This window comes from Eublepharis macularius, chromosome 14 (assembly GCF_028583425.1).
Source record: "Eublepharis macularius isolate TG4126 chromosome 14, MPM_Emac_v1.0, whole genome shotgun sequence".
NCBI classification, from domain to species: domain Eukaryota; kingdom Metazoa; phylum Chordata; class Lepidosauria; order Squamata; family Eublepharidae; genus Eublepharis; species Eublepharis macularius.
In genome coordinates, this window is record NC_072803.1 from 47,547,681 (window position 1) to 47,566,651 (window position 18,971).

The 18,971-nt window shown below is 45.0% G+C and overlaps 1 protein-coding gene across 1 annotated transcript in view; it reads right to left on the minus strand.

The window, feature by feature from the left end:
* Positions 1 to 2,104: 2,104 nt before the first annotated feature.
* Positions 2,105 to 18,971, minus strand: part of GARNL3 (GTPase activating Rap/RanGAP domain like 3) — a 133,425-nt gene continuing 116,558 nt past the window's right edge. Inside the window, exons 20-29 of the mRNA XM_054997400.1 lie at positions 17,079 to 17,192; positions 16,119 to 16,294; positions 14,400 to 14,558; positions 13,525 to 13,591; positions 11,253 to 11,360; positions 10,512 to 10,630; positions 8,995 to 9,130; positions 5,918 to 6,127; positions 5,195 to 5,306; positions 2,105 to 3,727 (exon numbers count right to left, since the gene is read on the minus strand). Of these exons, the coding sequence (XP_054853375.1) occupies positions 3,574 to 3,727; positions 5,195 to 5,306; positions 5,918 to 6,127; positions 8,995 to 9,130; positions 10,512 to 10,630; positions 11,253 to 11,360; positions 13,525 to 13,591; positions 14,400 to 14,558; positions 16,119 to 16,294; positions 17,079 to 17,192 (1,355 nt within the window). The 3' untranslated portion in view covers positions 2,105 to 3,573. The remainder of the gene's footprint in view (positions 3,728 to 5,194; positions 5,307 to 5,917; positions 6,128 to 8,994; positions 9,131 to 10,511; positions 10,631 to 11,252; positions 11,361 to 13,524; positions 13,592 to 14,399; positions 14,559 to 16,118; positions 16,295 to 17,078; positions 17,193 to 18,971) is intronic.

Below are 18,971 nucleotides of genomic sequence, written 5' to 3' on the forward strand. Positions count from 1 at the left end.
CACCCTGCACGACCTGTAGAAACATCACACAAAGCAGCGTCTTCACATGTTCTCCCTCTACTGGTCTTCACTAATGGAATCTACTGGCAGCGGAACTCTCTGTGCAACGATGCTGTGTCAAGTCGTGCGTATATATAATAGGAAGAAGCCACATGTTGGCATGACACAGGTAATAAGCGTGCCAACTCTTAATATATTGACATGGAGGAGACAGAAAGCAACACACGTCCCACATTATGTTTGCAGGTGCAGGAGGAAAACAGGCAACCTGAGAAGTGCAATGTGGATGGGGGCTGGTGGCGCCCTATGAACAGTGGCAAGACGAAGGAAAAGGGATGGAGAAAAAACAGGTTTTCTTAGGCAGAGGCATCTACAATCACAGATCAAGTGAGCGGAATGTTTACTCATGTGGAAGCTCTGACTACGGGGCTGGCTCCAGAGTTTAGAAGGCTCTTCCGTCTAAGTCAGGCAGTGACAACTTTGCTTGAGTGGAACCACAAACTAAGAGACAAAGCTCAAAAGGCTCGAAACATCTTTGTTTAGCAACTTTTCAAGTTCACTGCTGCCGTTCTGTGCTTTGGTGCTTAGTGCCACAGGCCCTCCAACCATACAAGGGCCCTGTCAGATGCCCAGTCTTGCTAGGTGCTTGTGCCGGCCATGTTGACTTCACATAAAGATGGTGATATTACAAAGCAATCACAGCCCCCTTGTTGACACAGGCACACAACACTTTGCCAGATAAATTTTTTCACCTATATCTGAATGGCTTGCAGAAGCTTTTCTTGGCTCGCTCTCATTTTGGGGTCCACTCATGCACTTTGGATATTTGTCTGTGCAACTTCTGCATGTCGAAGAAGCTGCAGGAGTTAAGTCGCCATTCACTGCTTGATCTAATATAGCAAGTATTCGTCAGACACAGTCATGCCCATGTTGGCCAAAATGTGAAAAAATGCTCATTCGAAATCGTCACATTCAGGGCAGATTAAGTACTCTGTTCCTACAAGCAAAATAAGGCAATTGTGTAATAAAGGGACCGAGGGATTGGACTCATGGAATATTGGTGGGCAAAAGGAGGTAGGAGAAAGGAAGGTGGAATCTGGATCCAAAGGAAGCACCGCAAATTGCAACAAGCAAACATGTCTTACCATTTCCTAGACCCATACCCTCTCTCAATTAGGATACTGCATTCACCTTTAACTAATTCTCCTTGTACCCATGAGAACTAGGAACATGCTGTGTTTTTAAAATTAAAACTAGCATTCTACACAGTACTGCAAGCCACAGTTCTATAAAAGCCCTGCTACTGTGCATCATTAATTGAAAATATTGCTTCACTTAACAATCAGCTTTTAGTGCTACAGAAAAAATCCCAACAACAGAAGATCCCCAAGAAGCAGATGGGATCACTTGCAGGACAGGTAGGTAGGCATTTTTCAATCTGTGTAATTATACAACTCAGAAACAACAATGGGAAAAGGAAAATGACAGCCAATGTGGGGAACAGGCAAAAGGCTACTGGATCTAACAAGGACCACATGGCAGGAGTACCTACCCTATGTACAGAGAACTAGCACCTATGGGATCCCACCTAATCTTCTTTCTGATGTGCTAGCTTTCTACATGCAGGATATTTTTGATGTGCAGGAGCACGCAAATATGCAACCTCCCACTTGATGTCCCATATGTTTTGTTCAGCTGTTTGAATCCACTCTTATTTTTCTGTCTGTAATTTATGTAGGCTATGGATCTTAAGAGGCTGTCAATCACAGTTTCCTTGGATTGACTGGAGATATGTCGTCGGCAGTCTCCTCAGTTGTGGAGATATCATTCAACTGTTCCTGCCCCAGAAAGTCTCCATGTGATTCAAGTCTTCCAAGGTGAAAGAACTGAGGGGACTAGATGGGCTTCTTGGAGCACATCCCAAGCCACCTATCTCAGAGCCAAGCTACAAGTGACGCCTGACACAGGTTGGACACTTGTCAGCTTCCCTCAAGTTTTGATGGGAAACGTAGGCATCCTGGTCTTGCAGCTGTAATGGAGAGCCAAGCTGTAAAACCAGGACATTTCCCATCAAAACTTGAGGGAAGCTGACAAGTGTCCAACCTGTGTCAGGCATCACTTGTAGCTTGGCTCTCAGTCTCAAACACTTCAGTGACTGTTAAAGCCAGCTAACATGATGCCAGTGCAGAAGGCAGACTTCAGAAGGGACAAATGGAAGCGTTGGATCAGGGCCTCTTCCAAAGTACGCAAAAGATCCATACGCGTGGGCCTGAGGTCAACATAGCACTGGATCCCTAGGGAACACATCAAGAACCACCCTATAAGACACATGCCCACAGACCCTCCCCCAAAGAACCCCCCTCCTCAGTTCTTAAGCATTTCCCCAGCACTAAGGTGAACTGCGGTTAATGTTAACCAGAGTTAGCCTTAACCCAGTACCTGAAATTTTCATCCACATCTTGGAAAAACAGGACCCCTAGTTACAGGTGCTGCTTAACTGCGTTATAATCATGATTAAACGGAAGAATTTGCTGAGGGGGTGATGCAGGAGGAGGCGTGCCTTCCTGAAGCTTGACCCTCATTTGTTAACCATGGTTATCAGGAGATGTGTTACGCCTGTACCCAACGCAGTAGTATTACACACACTGCCTCAGCCTTCCACAAAAGGTTACACTAGCACTGCCTGGCAGTTGCCAAATTATCTGTACTGCTTTAAAAAAACAAACATCTTCCTGCTTAACTTTCTTCTCAGAAAATGTGTAGAAGGCTAAGGCTGTAGACGGGTGCTTAAAGCTGAAAGCAACTCGAGAGGTTTTGCTTGCCACGGTGTTCATGGGCATTTCTTTCAACGGAACAGGCTGTGCAGGTTCTCTAAACAATAGGAAAACCCTGCAATGCCTGTTTATGCAGAGGCTACGGCAGGACTTGGATCCGCACCAGGAGCTGCCCTCCCTCTCCCTCTCGGCTTTCCGAACTCCAAAGAAGCGAGGCGCCTGTCTCCAGCTCCTCCTTGCATTCTCAGCTTTTGCTATCAAACTTTTAAGCAAACTTGTGAACAGTTGCGTGGCCAGTAGGAGAGGCGCGCCGCTCACTCAGCCAAGGCTGGTGACACTTCTGGCTTGCAATTTTTTGAAGGACAAAAAAAAAAAAAGAGAGACTTATTTGCTCTATGAGTCTTTCCTATCTTTTTACAATGAACGAAGCAGCATTTCAGCCATGTGCCGCCTATTCCAAATGTGAAGAGTTCTGGGGCCGGGAAGGAGATTTTATTTACATAAAGAGCTTCAACTTTTTTTAAAAAATTGACTATCAGGCATCTCACTTAGAAACGATAGTTACTTTAACCACAGGGAAAACTGAAATTACCCCCACCTCCCCCAACTGAAAGAGTCTAAAACGTTAAGCTTTCCAGAGCTTAATAGCCAAAATTCAGTTCCAGGGATTATTAGAAAGTGTAGTGTGATGTTTCTATGTTGGTTTCGAGAATCGTATGAAATGGGAGAGGAGGGGAGACAAGAAAGTATAGGGGAGGGGGATATGAGTGAGTGTTTGTGTACTGTATCCAGATTGTCTTCATTTCAAGTCAATGGTGTCTTCATCAAACGAGGCTCCAAGAAGGAAGGTGCTACCAGAGGGGGGACTCTCTTCCCGCACGGTGGTGTCAGGGTCTGAACTGGTGGAGAAGTGGCGTTCTTCGCAAGTGCTTTCGGAAGTGCTAGGAACAAGCCTGCAGAAAGAAGGGCAGGAATGAAGAGGGGAATCCAACCTATTTCTGCCCCTCTCCAAGACTTCTGCCTTTCAGCGGAAATTGTGTGGTTTAGGCTCCAGTACGCAAGTAAAGATTGGGACAGGCAAACCATTGGAGGAGCTCTTAAATCCAGTTAAGAGAGACATAACCATGCATCTGCAAGACTGTGCCTACAGGAAAAGTCTGTTAAGATCCAGTCTTTGCGTTCAAAAGAGTCAGCTCTCTTGGGGCTGCACCGCTTTAGAAGGCAGGTGAGGAATTACATGATTGAATTCTTCCTCCTGTAACAAAAAGCAAACAAACCCACACACAGAAAACTAGCACATTACAATCGGGGTGTGTGTGTGTGTGTGTCTAAGCTCAGCCAGGAATTTCTGAACTAGGGAAAATATTCAAGCAAGTGAATTCCCTGCTAGCATTCTAAAGTGAGACTGTTCCGGGAGGGACTATACCATAGCATTATTCTCGAGCTGTAGATTAGCCTTAGGTGTGCCTTGTGGAACTTTCTGATGGTTCATTCTGAGTGTTTCAAAAGCACAGAAGAAGAAGAAGAAGAAGAAGAAGAAGAAGAAGAAGAAGAAGAAGAAGAAGAAGAAGAAGAAGAAGAAGAAGAAGAAGAAGAAGAAGAAGAAGAAGAAGAAGAAGAAGAAGAAGAAGAAGAAGAAGAAGAAGAAGAAGAAGAAGAAGAAGAAGAAGAAGAAGAAGAAGAAGAAGAAGAAGAAGAAGAAGAAGAAGAAGAAGAAGAAGAAGAAGAAGAAGAAGAAGAAGAAGAAGAAGAAGAAGAAGAAGAAGAAGAAGAAGAAGAAGAAGAAGAAGAAGAAGAAGAAGAAGAAGAAGAAGAAGAAGAAGAAGAAGAAGAAGAAGAAGAAGAAGAAGAAGAAGAAGAAAGCAACTATTGATGGGCTGAATCTGTTTTGCTAGCGGAGGGAGATCCCAAGTGGAAAAATGCTTCCTTCTTGCATTGGGGAAGGGGCCTTGTACTGGGGGAAAGTACTTCTACTAGTGGAAGAAATCTGCATAACTCAACCCATATTTATTGAGTATCGAATGAAAAGAAATTGGATCTAAACAACAGGAAAGCAGATTTATTCCCCAATCTTAGCATGCTGTAACCTTTTACCCATCTTCCTCTAACACACAAACCCCAAGCCAGGTTATAAATCAACAAGATACAGCCAAAATCAATCAAGCTGAAACAATCCATCCTTGGTTACCAAAGCCACATAATCAAACCGTGGAGGAAATCTCAACAATGACACCCCAAAAGTAGTTAGCTGTGTCGTTTTCCCAGCAATGAATCCATCAGCCATTTACATCATTTTACCAGGATGCCATGTGTGGTGATAAGAGGGGGATAAAAACCATCCAGCTGGCTAGATGGGATGGGAATCTGACCTCATGCTCAAGGCACCATCCACCGAACAGTTACAACTTTTTAATCGTTACCTATCGCTGCTCGTCGACCGGAGCGTTCCCTGCTTGGGGTCTGTCACTTTCGGAGCAGCCTTTTTTTGCTTCTGCCCACCTTCTGACTTGGAGACGGGCTCATCTAAGAGACCTGGATAATGAAGAAAGAAAAATGATGTGAATCAGAAGAGGGAACCCCGAAGCCTTCCAGAAGACACTATGGGTGTGGTCACTTGCCACGAACTACTTTGCCCTCTTTTGACAACCACCAGCCAGATGCCTCTTCAAGGAAGTGTGCAAGCAACACAGGAAGGTGACAGCACTCACCTGGCGCCTGCAAGAGCACCATGTGGCATTAACATTCAGCTGCTCTGAAAGCATGTCAGCAAGATCCAGCCCAATTTCCTTGAGAGAGGAGAGCCATATTTGCAACTGTTGTGTTGGGACAGAACCTTTCTGCAGGCATATACTGGAATACCTGGAGGGCAGTCTAGAAGGCAAGCCAAACTGTAGAGGCCAGGGTGATGGTTTGAGACTCTCTCTCCCAATACTGACCATCCAAATGGCCTCCACAGCCATCAATAACCAAGGCTGGCCTAGGTTCAACCGGAAAGATGTGATTCTCAATTTTTAAGTGACAGCTAGGAAGCGTTTTCTAAAGCCAGGGAAAAGTAGGTTAACCTGTTGCCAAAAGATGCTGTCCAAGAAAGTGATGCAGTGTGACACCAAGAACAATACAAGGTGTCAGTTGCACAGCTTTACCCAGTAATTCTTTGCGCGTCCGGCTTGCAATCTCTTTGATTTCCATGCGTGGCAAAGAGAGGGAAGGAACAGCAGGAACGGAGGCAGCACTGCCGGATGTCGGGGTGGTGATGGCCTTGGGGACAAGGGGGGACTTCAGTGGACGTTCGATGCTCCTGCCAACCAGATTGCTGAGAGGAATTTTGTATATGTTTTTACACAGGGCTTCACCTAAAATGACAGGAAGTAGAATCAGGGATTCAAAAGCAGCTAGATACAAAGGGAATAGGGCTATACTATAACAGAATGGCTCAGAAAGGTACTTTTTTATAAGGGGAACAGGACAGCCATTTATGCCACTGTGGTTTGTATTATTCTGTTCTTTCAGTATTGCGTTCTAATTCTGTAATTCCATTCTTTGCACTGTTTGATATATCATGCTTTTTTGCATCATTTCTAATTTTTGTAATCCTAGTCTGCTTGTACTGTTTATTAGATATCTCAGGCTATTTGAATGCATTGTTTTACACATTCTGCCTTGAGAGTCGGTGAGAAAACTGGGTTATAAACAAAGAAAATAAAAACAACTTAATAAAAATAAAGCAGTTGGGGCAAATAAATTACTAGTCAAAAGACATATTTTACTAGCCCTGCTTCCCAAACGTATGTACATGTGTTGCTAGTGGCCTGTCAGAACCAATTGTGCAAAGTTGTCTCTTCCTGTTCTTCTTGAGGCAATTTTCTCTCACAACAAGAGAGTGCTTATTTACAACTATGGGCTGAAGACCATCTAAGGTCTGGTCATTTAAAACATTTCTATGTTGGAATCTCAACTTGGGCTTCCAGCAGTTAAATATAAAAAACAGTTAAAATAAAATTAAGAAAAATAAAAACGGATCCTGCCATAAAATCCAATCTCATTCTCAATGCTCTAAAAATACTCAGTACCTGCAACTTAATTCAGGGCTGCGGTAAGAATATGTGGTGAGCAGCTCTGGGTCAGTGTAGGAGGAGGGGGAAAAGTCAAAAGAAGACCTGAGAAAACAGGAAGGTTTCGGCCTGGTGCCTAAAGCTCAGCAAAGCTGGGGGTCAGGTGAATTGCCAGGGGAGGAAAGCATCACAAATAGGGCCCCAGATTCAAGTCTCTGGTGTTTGTCTACCTTGCCTCCACAGGAGGGCTTACAACCAAAGCTTAACTGACAGGCAAACTCATAGGGGAGGAAAGAGCGCTAGCTGCCCCACAGAGAAACCTATACAACCTGTACCCATTTATGAATAAAATAATGGTAAGATTCTTCTTGGGCCCTTGGAAGTCTCCTCAAGATCCCCAAGTCTAAAGGTCTTTAACTGGTGGCTTGATTCAAACAAACAGGTAGGGATCTTTCCAAGGTGGAGAACACGCCAAGTGAGTTAGCAGATGCCATGGAAAATGGAACCTGATTATTATTGTGCTGAATATTTTTAAGCCTGTTCATTATTTTCTCAAGCTGCTGCTGATTCAGTACCATTCTTTCTTTAAAAACAAAAACAAAACTAAGTTATTTTCTCCTGGGAACAGTCAGCCAGCCAAAGGATCACCTCGTGAATCTGGGATGACAGTTTGTAAGAAGAAGAAACTTCAGCAGATGCTTCAGAAGACCTGGCCTATCCTAGAGAGGATTGTACTCCCCTGAAAGTTCATAGCTTGGGGGTGCTACTGGATCTTATAGCAGAAAGCACGTGGCTCCTCCATGGCACATATAGCACCTTATCAGCTTCAGCCAATACACCAGCTACAGCCACTCTTCAAAAAGTGTGATCTGGCCACAGTGCGCCACGATCTGATCACATCTGGGTTTGATTACTGCAATGTGCCCTATCTGTGCCTATCTTAACAGTGGGGAAACTTCTGTTTGTTCAAAATGCAGCAGCCGGGCTGAAAGATGCACTGGCAACCCTTCTAAGCACAATTCAAAGTGCTGCTTCTCACCCTTAAGGCCCTAAACCATCTCCTCCCATATTGTCTAGCTTGCCAGTTAAGATCTGCCTCCCAAACTCTGTTGTCTGTGTCCCCAATTTCAGAGTCGAGATGGGTAACGACTAGAGATAAGTTGGTTTTGGAGATGGCATCTTGCCTTTGGGATATCCCTCATATACAAGGCTTGCATGATAACCTACCATATTGTCTTTCTAATGCCAGGCCAAAGCATTTCTTTTTACCCAGACTTTATACTAAGGGGTTTTATACTTTTAGCTGTTTTATGGTCTGCTTCTGTTTTATATAAATATTTTTAAAAGTGCTTAAGGCGGGAGTATGTGTTACTTTTGACGTCAACAATAAATACAAGGGTTATAAACAAGTCAAACTAGTATTTTGTTTTTTTATTCACAACAACATAACTTGCACTCCTATATTAACATAAACAATTAATCCGATTTCAAAATTTTCACTCCGTACTAACAAGGAAAACACCTCTTAAAGTGCCATATGCATCAACAAACCATTTGGACTAGAGATTGTTAATTTCAAACTAATAAAGGGTTAGTGCTCAAATGCTGGTCCCAAAAGGAATTCTTTAAACAGTCTATAGCATACTGCAACATACATCCCTAATGTGCAAATGCATAGGTAGCACCTCCAAAATACATAGACCAACGAGTCAAAATAGCACACGGTCCATCATAAATACTCCTTCCTTATAGTATTAGAGCGTCCATTGAGCATCCATTTTATCTACCCAGCTTGTTTTTAATGCCTTATGTTTTTTTTAATTGATAATCTATGAAATTTTAATGATTTCATGGGAATTTCTATTTGTAAACTTTCTCAGACTATGGACAGGCAATACATAAATGTCCTAAATAAATAAATAAAATAAGTGCAGCTTTTTTCACCCATGCCAGTCAAACTCCCTGGGCTATCACAGCTATAAAAGGCATAAGATCTCTCTAGAGTACCTGGATACTCTAGAAAGAGGACACAGATGGTTATATAAAATAAAAATTAAGAATCCAAGTGGCAGAGTGGGATTAAAGGTGGATTTCAAACTTGAAAACTACTTCTTTAGCTCTAGTGCTCTGGGGGATCAGCCCGCCAGCTATTCTCTTCCTCTCTTTACCTTCTGCTGCAGAAGGAGAGAAAACCGGGATCTCGTGAATTGATGGTGTCTGCGGGGAGCTTGGTGAGCTGGTCTCCTTGGAACTGCTGTTGGATGGTTCGCTCACTGCCGTTGCAGCTTGAAAGTAGATATCTGACTGGAAAGAAATGGAGGCTGAGTTAGCAAAGAGAACTTCTTAAGCCACCTTCTGCAAGGAGGAGTCTCTCTTTTCTCCAGATGTCTGTACTTGAACAAGCCCTATATAGACTTAGTAACAAGAAACACACCCCATCCCTGGCACTTGGGAATGAGTCTGAGAAGTTTCTGGCTGGATCAGAACGACGGTCATTCTAGTCTAGCATGCTGTCCCCAAAAGTGACCAGCCAGATGCCTTCAGGAAGCCCACAAGCAGAGAACAAAGAAAACAGGCCTTCTTTGTTGTCTGTCCTCATCATCTGGTATTCAGAGGTGTACTGCCTCTGAATATGGAGGTTCCATTATATTATAACTGACAGAACTCTGAATTTCTCCATGTGCGTCTCTATGAGTGAGATGTTCAGAGTCATACATACACACGCATGCAGACTGAAGACTGATTTTTTAAAACATTATAATTGCAACCAATCTCCTGTCATAAGGTGGAGAGGCAGCAGCCAGGTTATGTCTCTATCATGCTTTCATCCAGCTGAGAATTCCGCTTCCCTCCAGCTCCCAACCATCAACACTGAAACCATCAGAGGGAGGGGAAACAGCATCCGGGTGCACCTCAACTCTGCCTCTCCAGCAGTACTCTGAATTGTAATTTAATAGCTGGGAGCTACTTTCTGAATGAAATGAAGGGTCTTAACATATGATGTTTAGAAATTGATGTGCACCTCCTTGCACAGGCCTGGACAGCAAACACCAGGTCCTAGAACATGACAGAGGGCTCTGTTGATCCCAGGTATGGCAAATTACAATCTGAACCTGTGTTGAAAGATTCTCAAGAATGTGTCAAAATCCGCAGGAAGGGTCAAATGGATTAGAGTCCAATCACCTGAAAGAGAGGCCGTTTTCACACGGCTTACTGGCCACAGAACATTGTGCTGAGCTTCCGGAACGATAGCGTCTTCCTGGCGCAATTTCTCGCCGTTCCTGTGCGAAATGGCACCAGGAAGACGCTGTCGTTCCGGGAGCTCGGCACGATGTTCCGTGGCCAGTAAGCCGTGTGAAAACGGCCAGAATTGAATCTTACTCAGTGAAGTGAAAAGCTCCAAGCAAAGTGCTCTGATGAACAACAATTTAATGTAGAATTAATTTATGCAAACTGCTTTGATTCCCAGTTTATTGTGGTGAAAACTGTCTAGGCACAAGGGACAAGATACTTTCAGTGCCATCTTAAAGCAGAGTTACAGCCTTCAAAAGCCCACTTAAGTCAGCGGGCTTAGAAGGGTGTAATTCTGCTTTGGGTGTCGTTATTAATCCGATGAGCAGAAGTCTAAACAAACTTTAAAAAGATTTTTGCACAAAGAACGAATTTGTTCCTCCCTGCTCCTTACCCTTGATGCGACCAGCTGAAGTGCAGGGACCACGGCCGTGTGGACAAGGTTCCCATTCACCACTAATCGGATCTCGATGGAATCAGTTGTGAAAGCCAAGATGTAAGGGAAAGCACAAACTGTGGGAGGATGCAAGAAAGCAATTTCACAAAGGAATGACTGCAACACAGTACACGAGCTGAAAAGCAGGTCAAGTTTTGGCCCTTTTAATACGGCACCATCCATCTCCAGATCAACAAAAGACAGGCTTCTGCTCGAGAAGCTTACAACCTAAAAACTGACACTGGGTGGAAGCTATAGAAGGTGGGGAGGAAGACAGTGATCAGGGCAAAGAGAGGAAGGATGAGTTTGTTCAGCTTCACATACTTAGGCTGAATTTCAGTAGGAGACAGAAACAAGAGGATGTGTGTCAAAGGCTCCACGGAAGACTTTGAAGAAACAGAGAGGAGGGCAGTATTGTGCAAGTAACGTGGAAAGCAGTTCCAGGGATGTGGGGCAGCAAAGAAGAAAGGGCAGGGGTGTTTGAGAGAGCAGGAGGGCGAGAGCAGTGGAACTGAAGATCGTGGGCAGGGTCGTATTGGCATATGACAGCACGGTCATGGAAGCTTTTGAAGGTCAGGATGAGGAGCTTGTGTTGGATCCCTGCGAAGGGACGGAAGGAGCAGCATCACATGATCAGAGAGGCCCTCCCCACACAGTGTGGTCGTCAATGCTGAGCCTGCCACAGTGGCTTGTTCTTACCAATAGCATAAGGAACCTGGTTCCAGCTGAAATGGAAGTCAGATGCTGAGGGCTGGACCAAAGCCGAACCCCCGTTGAAGGGACACACTTTTCGATAATAGCAAACGTCTGAAACAAAAGACACCAGTCTTGACATTAAATGCAAGAAAAGGGTTTATAAGACAGTATAATGGAGTTAGGGCTGCTAGTTAATATGCCAGCCCTGCTCTTGTGCCACAGATAGTAGCCAGACACATGGAAAGTTTTCCCCAATACAGCATCCACATCATGTCAGGAAAAGAGTCACTCAATGAAATTTTATGAACCCAGCTACTGTAAAAGAGCTGGCAATGCCTCATGGAGCGGAGGTTGGCTTCACTTTCTTTCATGGTTGGTAGACGAAACATTGCAGCTGCCCACTGCATCAGCCTTGTCTACTCATTCCAACTCCTGCTACGTGTAAGGATAAATTGGGAAAGGGAACTGAAATGGTATGGATCCTAGCTATCTCAGGAAGCACCTTCATCCATAAAACTCTCCCTGAAATTTATTTATTTAGATGACACCCGGTTGTATCTGATGATGGACAGCCGGCCCGGCTCAGCCCCAGATGTCCTGGAACATGTTTTTGCAGCCGTGACTGGTTGGTTGAAGTAGAGTCGGCTGAAACTGAACCCGATGAAGACAGAGGTCCTGTACTTGAGCCACGGGGGACTAGGTTCGGGACTCCGGCTCTCGGCCCTCGATGGGGCACTGTTAGTGCCAGTTCCGAGGGTTAAGAGCCTGGGGGTGATCTTGGATGCCTCCCTGAAAATGGAGGCACAGGTCACAGCGGTTGTCAGGTCCTCTTTTTTCCATCTGCGGCAGACCAGGCAACTTGTCCCTTACCTGTCAACCCGTGACTTAACTACAGTGATCCAAGCAACGGTCATCTCTAGGCTAGATTACTGTAACTCACTCTACGCGGGGCTGCCTTTGAGCCTGACCCGGAGATTACAGCTGGTACAAAATGCAGCAGCGTGTGTTATTATGAGAGTGCCAAATAAGGCGCATATAACACTGTTCTTATGCAAGCTGGTTGCCAGTGGAGTACCAAATCAGATTCAAGGTTCTGGTATTGACCTATAAGGCCCTGTACGGACTGGGACCAGCATAACTACAGGACCATCTCTCCCCATATATTCCCCAGAGGACACTCCGATCAGGCGACAAACAGCTGTTGGTGGTCCCTGGCCCCAAGAAGGCCTGCCTAGCCTCAACTAGAGCCAGGGCCTTTTCGGTCCTGGCTCCCACCTGGTGGAACGCTCTGTCTGCTGAAATCAGGGCCCGGCAGGACCTACTATCTTTTCACCAGGCCTGCAAGACAGAGTTGTTCCGCCAGGCATATGGCTGAGGCTGGGCCTCCACTGGCCTGGAAAAAAGGGGTATATAAATCTTAACCCTCCCTGTGAAGGCTGTCCACCATCCTGTTTTAAATGTGTTGTTTTTAATGAACATGAATTTTTAATTGTATTTTTAATATGTTGTTATCCGCCCTGAGCCCGCTCGCGAGGAGGGCGGAATACAAATTTGAAATAAATTTTAAAAATATATATTTATTTTATCGTATTTATATCCATGCTCCCCGCAAACAGGCTCAGGGTGGCTCACAACAATAATAAAATAACACAGGATTAACATACAATAAAATTACAAGGAATCAAAATTTACAAAACCAACAATTTAAAATTTAAGATTACCCAGTGCAATTTTGCTACTGCAGCATCCAACTTTTATAGAGGCCTATAAAAAGCAGAGCCTCTTCTGTTGTAGCCCCAGAACCGTGAAATTCTCTTCCAAAGGATTTCATGCCTGGTTAATTTCAAACTCTGCTGGCTGTTTCAATAGAGCCAGAAATTGTTCAAAAACTGTCCGATGAGCACTTGTGAACCAGCGTGAATGTTGTATGGTTAGTAGAATACTAACAGTGAAATCCAAGGCATTGGATGTATGTTTAAATCTTGATAAAGAATCTGTACGGGTGTTCTTAGACACCAAGAAAGCTTTTGACTGCCATGGGTTGCAGCTTCTGTCCCAAGTACTTGGCAAATATGTTTATCAGTTTTTTAACTGCCTTAAAACAATACACATTAGCCATTCATGTGCCATTTTATCAACTGATTACTAACTTTCAGATCTTTTAAAACTTCTGTGCCAAATGAGCCTTCTACCAATTGAAAATCAACTATGTACTGCCACAATACAGAACAAATGCCGTCCTGCGTTCAGACACGTGTAAGCTAGTGATACTTACAGTTATAACACAAGAGGAGGCCAGCTTCCCCATCTTCGTACACATCAATAGCTGCAACAAAATTAACCTGTAATGACAATGGGCAAGGGTAGTGGGCAAGCTGGACGCAGAGGTTACAACATGCTATCCGAGAACAATCCAATGGCTTCTCCCACATGAGCATATCCAAGCATTGAGATCGTCTGTGAAGGCCTTGCTCCAAGGCTGTTGGGTGCCATCAAGGAATCCTAGATGAAGATCCCATCTGGGCACCCTTGTGCCACCCACACTGAACCCAAACATATTTGAAAGTTAATCTCGTTGCTTGCCTGTCTACAAACTGACAACAGCCCATGGAATTTTGCCCCCCATCCACCCAAGTATGTCCTCCTGTCAGCCCTAATTCCCTACTGTCAGCCATTAAAAGGGCTCCTGAAAGGGCTGCTAGTCAAAAGATACATGGCTTTATAGAATCATTCAGGATATAAAAGCAAAATTACAGCTGCAGTGTAAATCCAGAAGACAATTAAAATGCATTTGGCTGGACAAAGCTCACCCAATGAGTGTCTTGGCTGATTGGGGATCTGAATGAAAGTCAAGCATAATCAACCTGTGTGAAGTGATCCTGAGATTTTAGATCTTTAAGCAAGAGGGTAGACTACTAGTCCAGCATCTCTTGCAAGAACCCCAGCAATGAGCAGGAGCGAGGAATCCACCCCAAATTGGCCCACATATAGATCAAGATTTACTTTCTTCCCATCCTTGCTCTACAGACTGCAGCCCTGTTCTCAAGATGTTTTAGGCTGCTTTGGCTTAGGCAAACTTGGTGCCAAGAGATTTTGGAGGCGAGGAGCAGCAGCTGAAAGAAACACTACCTTGATGCCCAAGAAACCTACCCTGCTCGTTTCGACGTGATGCAGCCTGTAGGATTCGCCTGTGCTCTCATTGATTAAATCGAACTGGTGCCGGTAGGCAACACAAATCAGGTTGTCATTGTCTCCAGTGGGCCCATCCACCAAGGTCATGACAACTGGCGGATCTGACAAGCAGATTTCCTGCAACCCAAAGAACACGAGATTTGAATGAGCAGCAATGTGTGTGTTGTGTGATTTTGTGCAAATGGGGGGATGGACATTTAGCGCAGTCCAGGACTTACAATTCCACATCCTAAAAAAACCTGTCTCTTTCTCACCATCCATCCATCCATCCATCCATCCATCCATCCATCCATCCATCCATCCATCCATCCATCCATCCATCATCTGCCCATTCGCCTGTCCATATTTAAGAGCCAAGTTTCTATCCCTTATGTTTGAAAGTGTGTGGGCTAGGACTGCTGGATTTTCAGAGGCCTGAGAGACGTCTACGATTTTCAGCGTTCTTGTAAGATGAGGGTGGTTCAGTGACACGCAGAGCAGGCCCTACAGGGCATGCTATAATCCACAACAAAGGCACCATGTCACCCCTATGCTGGACGCCTCTCCAATCAGCGCTGACGGGACTAGCAGCCCTGCTGCCCTATTTCATACAACAGGTAGTAAAGCCTCAGGAGCATCTTGGCTTCTGGCCATCTCCCTGGTTCCACACCGTGGGGAACCATTCTTCTAATCAGTGTGATGGACCTTATGACAAAGGCATAAATCCTTTTAGCTGCGGAAGGGGGAATGACCAATCTGTGTCATTATAGTTATCATTGTGAGATTTAAATTGTAACAGTTATAATTAATCCATGGCTAATTTTGTGGGTATGGCTAGCCCAATCTCATTAAATCTCAGAAGTCAAGCAGGGTCAGCCCTGGTTAGTACTTGTGTGGGAGACCACCAGGGGAGTCCAGGGTCACTGCTCAGAGGCAGGGCAGGGCACACCACCACTGAAAGTCTCTTGCCTTGAAAACCCCATGAGGGGTTGCCATAACTTGGCTGCAGCTTGAAGGCACTTTACACATTATAAACAGTAACAACAGTAACAACATTATAAACAGTAGCAACAACCAGGAATATAAAATGTGCTACTTTGGGGCAATTTAAGCTTGAACAGATTTAAAAGTAGGACTTTAAATCTTCCCCCACCCACCAAAAACCTGTAATTGAATGACACCCTTAGTAATTGAGAGATGATACCTCCCCCAGAGCCGTCCCTCCCTGGCAGAGCTCAAAGATCAATACACTCAAATGACATTGACTGGAGAAGGCCCCAGTTCAGTTCCTAGAATCTCTATACAAGGATCTCAGTCACTAAGAAAGATTCAGAGAAGACCAGTCTCTACCCAAGACCCTGTAAAGCTCAGTGAAGGGTAGAGAGTCCAGGATAAAGCAGCTTTGGTAGGGGGCTGTAGTTGCGTGTTTGAACACCTGCTCTGAGTGCAGAAGGCTCCTTAAGTTCAACCCTTGGCATGCTGAAAAAGCCCTCAGGTTGGGGGCCAGGAGAAGAGGCTGAAGAGTTGCAGCCAGTCGGAGTGCAAAGGACTGCAAATGACAGACCCGTCACCTGACTCGGTATAAGACAGCTTGACATGCCTGAAACATAAGGCCAGAGGGGACACTTTTTCTCCTTGAAGTCCTTACATTGTGTGGGGAGCAATGATTAAGTTGCCAGTGCTTTACCTCAAACCTACCCTGATGTACTGGAATTCCTCAACAGGTGAGTCAGACGGAGGCGACGTCAACGGAGCGTTGTTCAGGCTGTCCCACTGCTTGTACTTCTTGGTGATGAGCAGCAGCTTATTCCGGATGGCAGCGACTATCCGCAGTTCGTTGCTGTGGTGGGTGTTGATGGCGTATAAATGGCAGCCTGGACGAGGAACATGGTGTAAGTCAGTCTGGCCCACACAGGATACCCTCACTGGCTGACAGGGATGAAAGAGAGAGCTCTGCACAGCTCTCCACCTCTGGACTAAAGATGGAGTCTGCAAGATTATCATACCTACACATGCCGCCTCTCCTGGCTTTAGAGGTCAAGAAGGCACAGAAAGCATGCCCAGTTGTTTTTGAGCCAGTGCAACAGGGTGGACAGATTATTGGAGTTCAGCAGGAGAGGACTTTGGGAACACTAAGTCAACTGAAGAAAATCTGGGCTGACCATTTGTCCTTTCCCTTTCTGTGGGTATTTTAAAAACAGGCATGGCCAGAAGTGAGAGCTTTCGGTGCAAGCCAAAGGCCCTGGGCTCTTGTGGCTTTCAGCTACTCATTATGAAACTCACATGGGTTACCTTGGGCCAGTCATTCCCTCTTCACCTACTTCACAGGGGTGTAGTGAGAATACAATGGTGAAGAAGAGAAGAATGTACGCCACCCCGAGCTCCTTGGAGGAAGTGGGGGGGAGTAAAAAAAGGCAAAATATAAATATATCTAAACAAACTGCAGTTTACTAGATCAGACACCACTAGACTTTTAAACTATGGCTTAGCATGATGTCTTAACTGAACTAGAGAGAAGGGAAAAGACACAAAGTATATACAGGTGTTTTTTTTTTAAAAAAAAAGTTTAAAATGGTGCCCGGAAGACAAAGTGGGATTACCACTCTGAAAAGGTGGAGGATGACGGTCCTAACTTTACAGTTGACAGTTTCCAGGCACCTTTTGTTTTCTCAAGCTTGTTTTCCCGACAGTCACATTTGCTCTTGATCTGTCTTGCTTCGATGCCTTTCCGAACGGCACTCAGCCGGAAGACGAGGAGGCGTGCGTCCTTCCCTGCCAGGCAGAAGGGAGACAGAGGAGTTAAAGGAAGGAAGGTTGCCTCCAATGGGGGCTCTTTTTTTTCAACCAAAGAGGTATGAGTACCAAGGAATCCACGTCAAGAGAGCCAGGCCAGCATTCCGCTACTGGGTGGGAAGCTGTATGCTGCCCTCCCTCCAACAGCACGATTATTCTCATGCTTCTAGAGGTTAAAGGCACAGCTCCAGGACTAGTTCCAGGGGTTTCGGAGGACTGCTACGTTTTGCTGTGCTGCTGTGGGAACACAGGCACCTGCTTCCGCCAGGGCCAATCACCAGCACCCCCTATAATTGCACCCGGTGTAGCCGGGAGGTATGGCAACCAGGGCAGGAATGTGCAGCTAGTGACGGAAGAAGATGAGCCCCCAATGGACACCAAAGGTTATGTCTTGGTTGCCTCAGCAATAGAGCAGAGATGCCACCTTCGTGAAACGTGAAATCTCAGGAGGCGCAGGAGGGGTGCAGAGCAAACACCAGGCTCCAGCTGGGTATTTAAAGCCCAGCCGTTGGATGCAAAGGACAACACCTCCCGGCCTCTCTTCAATCCTGAGGTGGTGCGCAGGAAGATGAGGAAAAGGATGCAGAGAAAAGCAACGCTGTTCCCTCTCATCTGAAGCCGCAAGCAAGAGAAGCAGCAAGCAAAAGAAGTCGTCAGGTGGGTTGTGGGAACCCGCGGGAAGTGAGCTATTCAGCTGGGAAAAGCAGGACGAAGGGGAAGTGTCACAACATCAATTCCAGGGTTGCTTAGTTTGAGATGCTTGTTTCCTGAGAATTGAGTTCTTGCGGTCACAGCAAAAAAAGCTGTTTTTATGACTTTGGCTGCTTGTTTTATATTGATAATTTACTGTTCTTATGATGTTGGTTTTACTCGCAATCAGGACTCTGTAGAGGCAGCATATAATTTTCCAAACTAAAAAAAAAGAAGAAAGCAAGCAAAACTAAGCCATGTTCCTCAAGCCAGGGAATCCTCCCCCCTCCATCTGATCAGGGTTTTGGGTTGGGGAAAGGCTGTGTGTGTGTGTGTGTTGTGTGTGTGTGTGTTGTGTTGTGTGTGTTGTGTGTGTGCGTGTCAGCTGAGCTCTCAGGAAGGAGAAGCAGCCCACTGAGTAAGAAAAGGCTGGACGTTTTGTCTTGAAAGAGGGAGACGGCTGGTGATTTCGAAGTGCCGAGCTTTGAAGGCAATCATGATTTGTTATCTCCTGCAAGGTAGCAGACCCTGCAGTCCGGTCAATTCCACCAAGCTGCTTTACAGTTGTGTAATTACCTGCTTCAGCAACCCAGCCAGCGCTCTGAATCAACAAAGATTTTTTTTTAACATAGAACACAATTTTGCAGGAGTCTCAATGTGTCATCTGAAGTCTCCACCAAAGAATCGTAACCCAAATAAAGAAGCTTACATTTTAAAGCTATCAAAGACATTGGAAGATGCTACTGGGAGATTATGGAAAAAATAAAAGCCAAGGAGATACAGTTAAAGAAAAGACCAGGGAAAAAGAAAAAGAAGATATATCAGGACATTAAAATCCTTCAAGAGCAGTTGATGGCAATGAACAATAAGGAATTGGAATGGAATCTTAAGAGAATGAATCAAAAGTCGTTTGAAGGGGCAAATAAACCTGGGAAATATTTGGCGTGGCAATTAAAGAAGAGAAAGGAGAAGCGGGCAATAAATAAAATATGTGATGACAATAAAGTTTGCCTGGAACAGACCGCTATTAGCAGAGCCTTCTATAAATTTTATGCAAAGTTATATAAT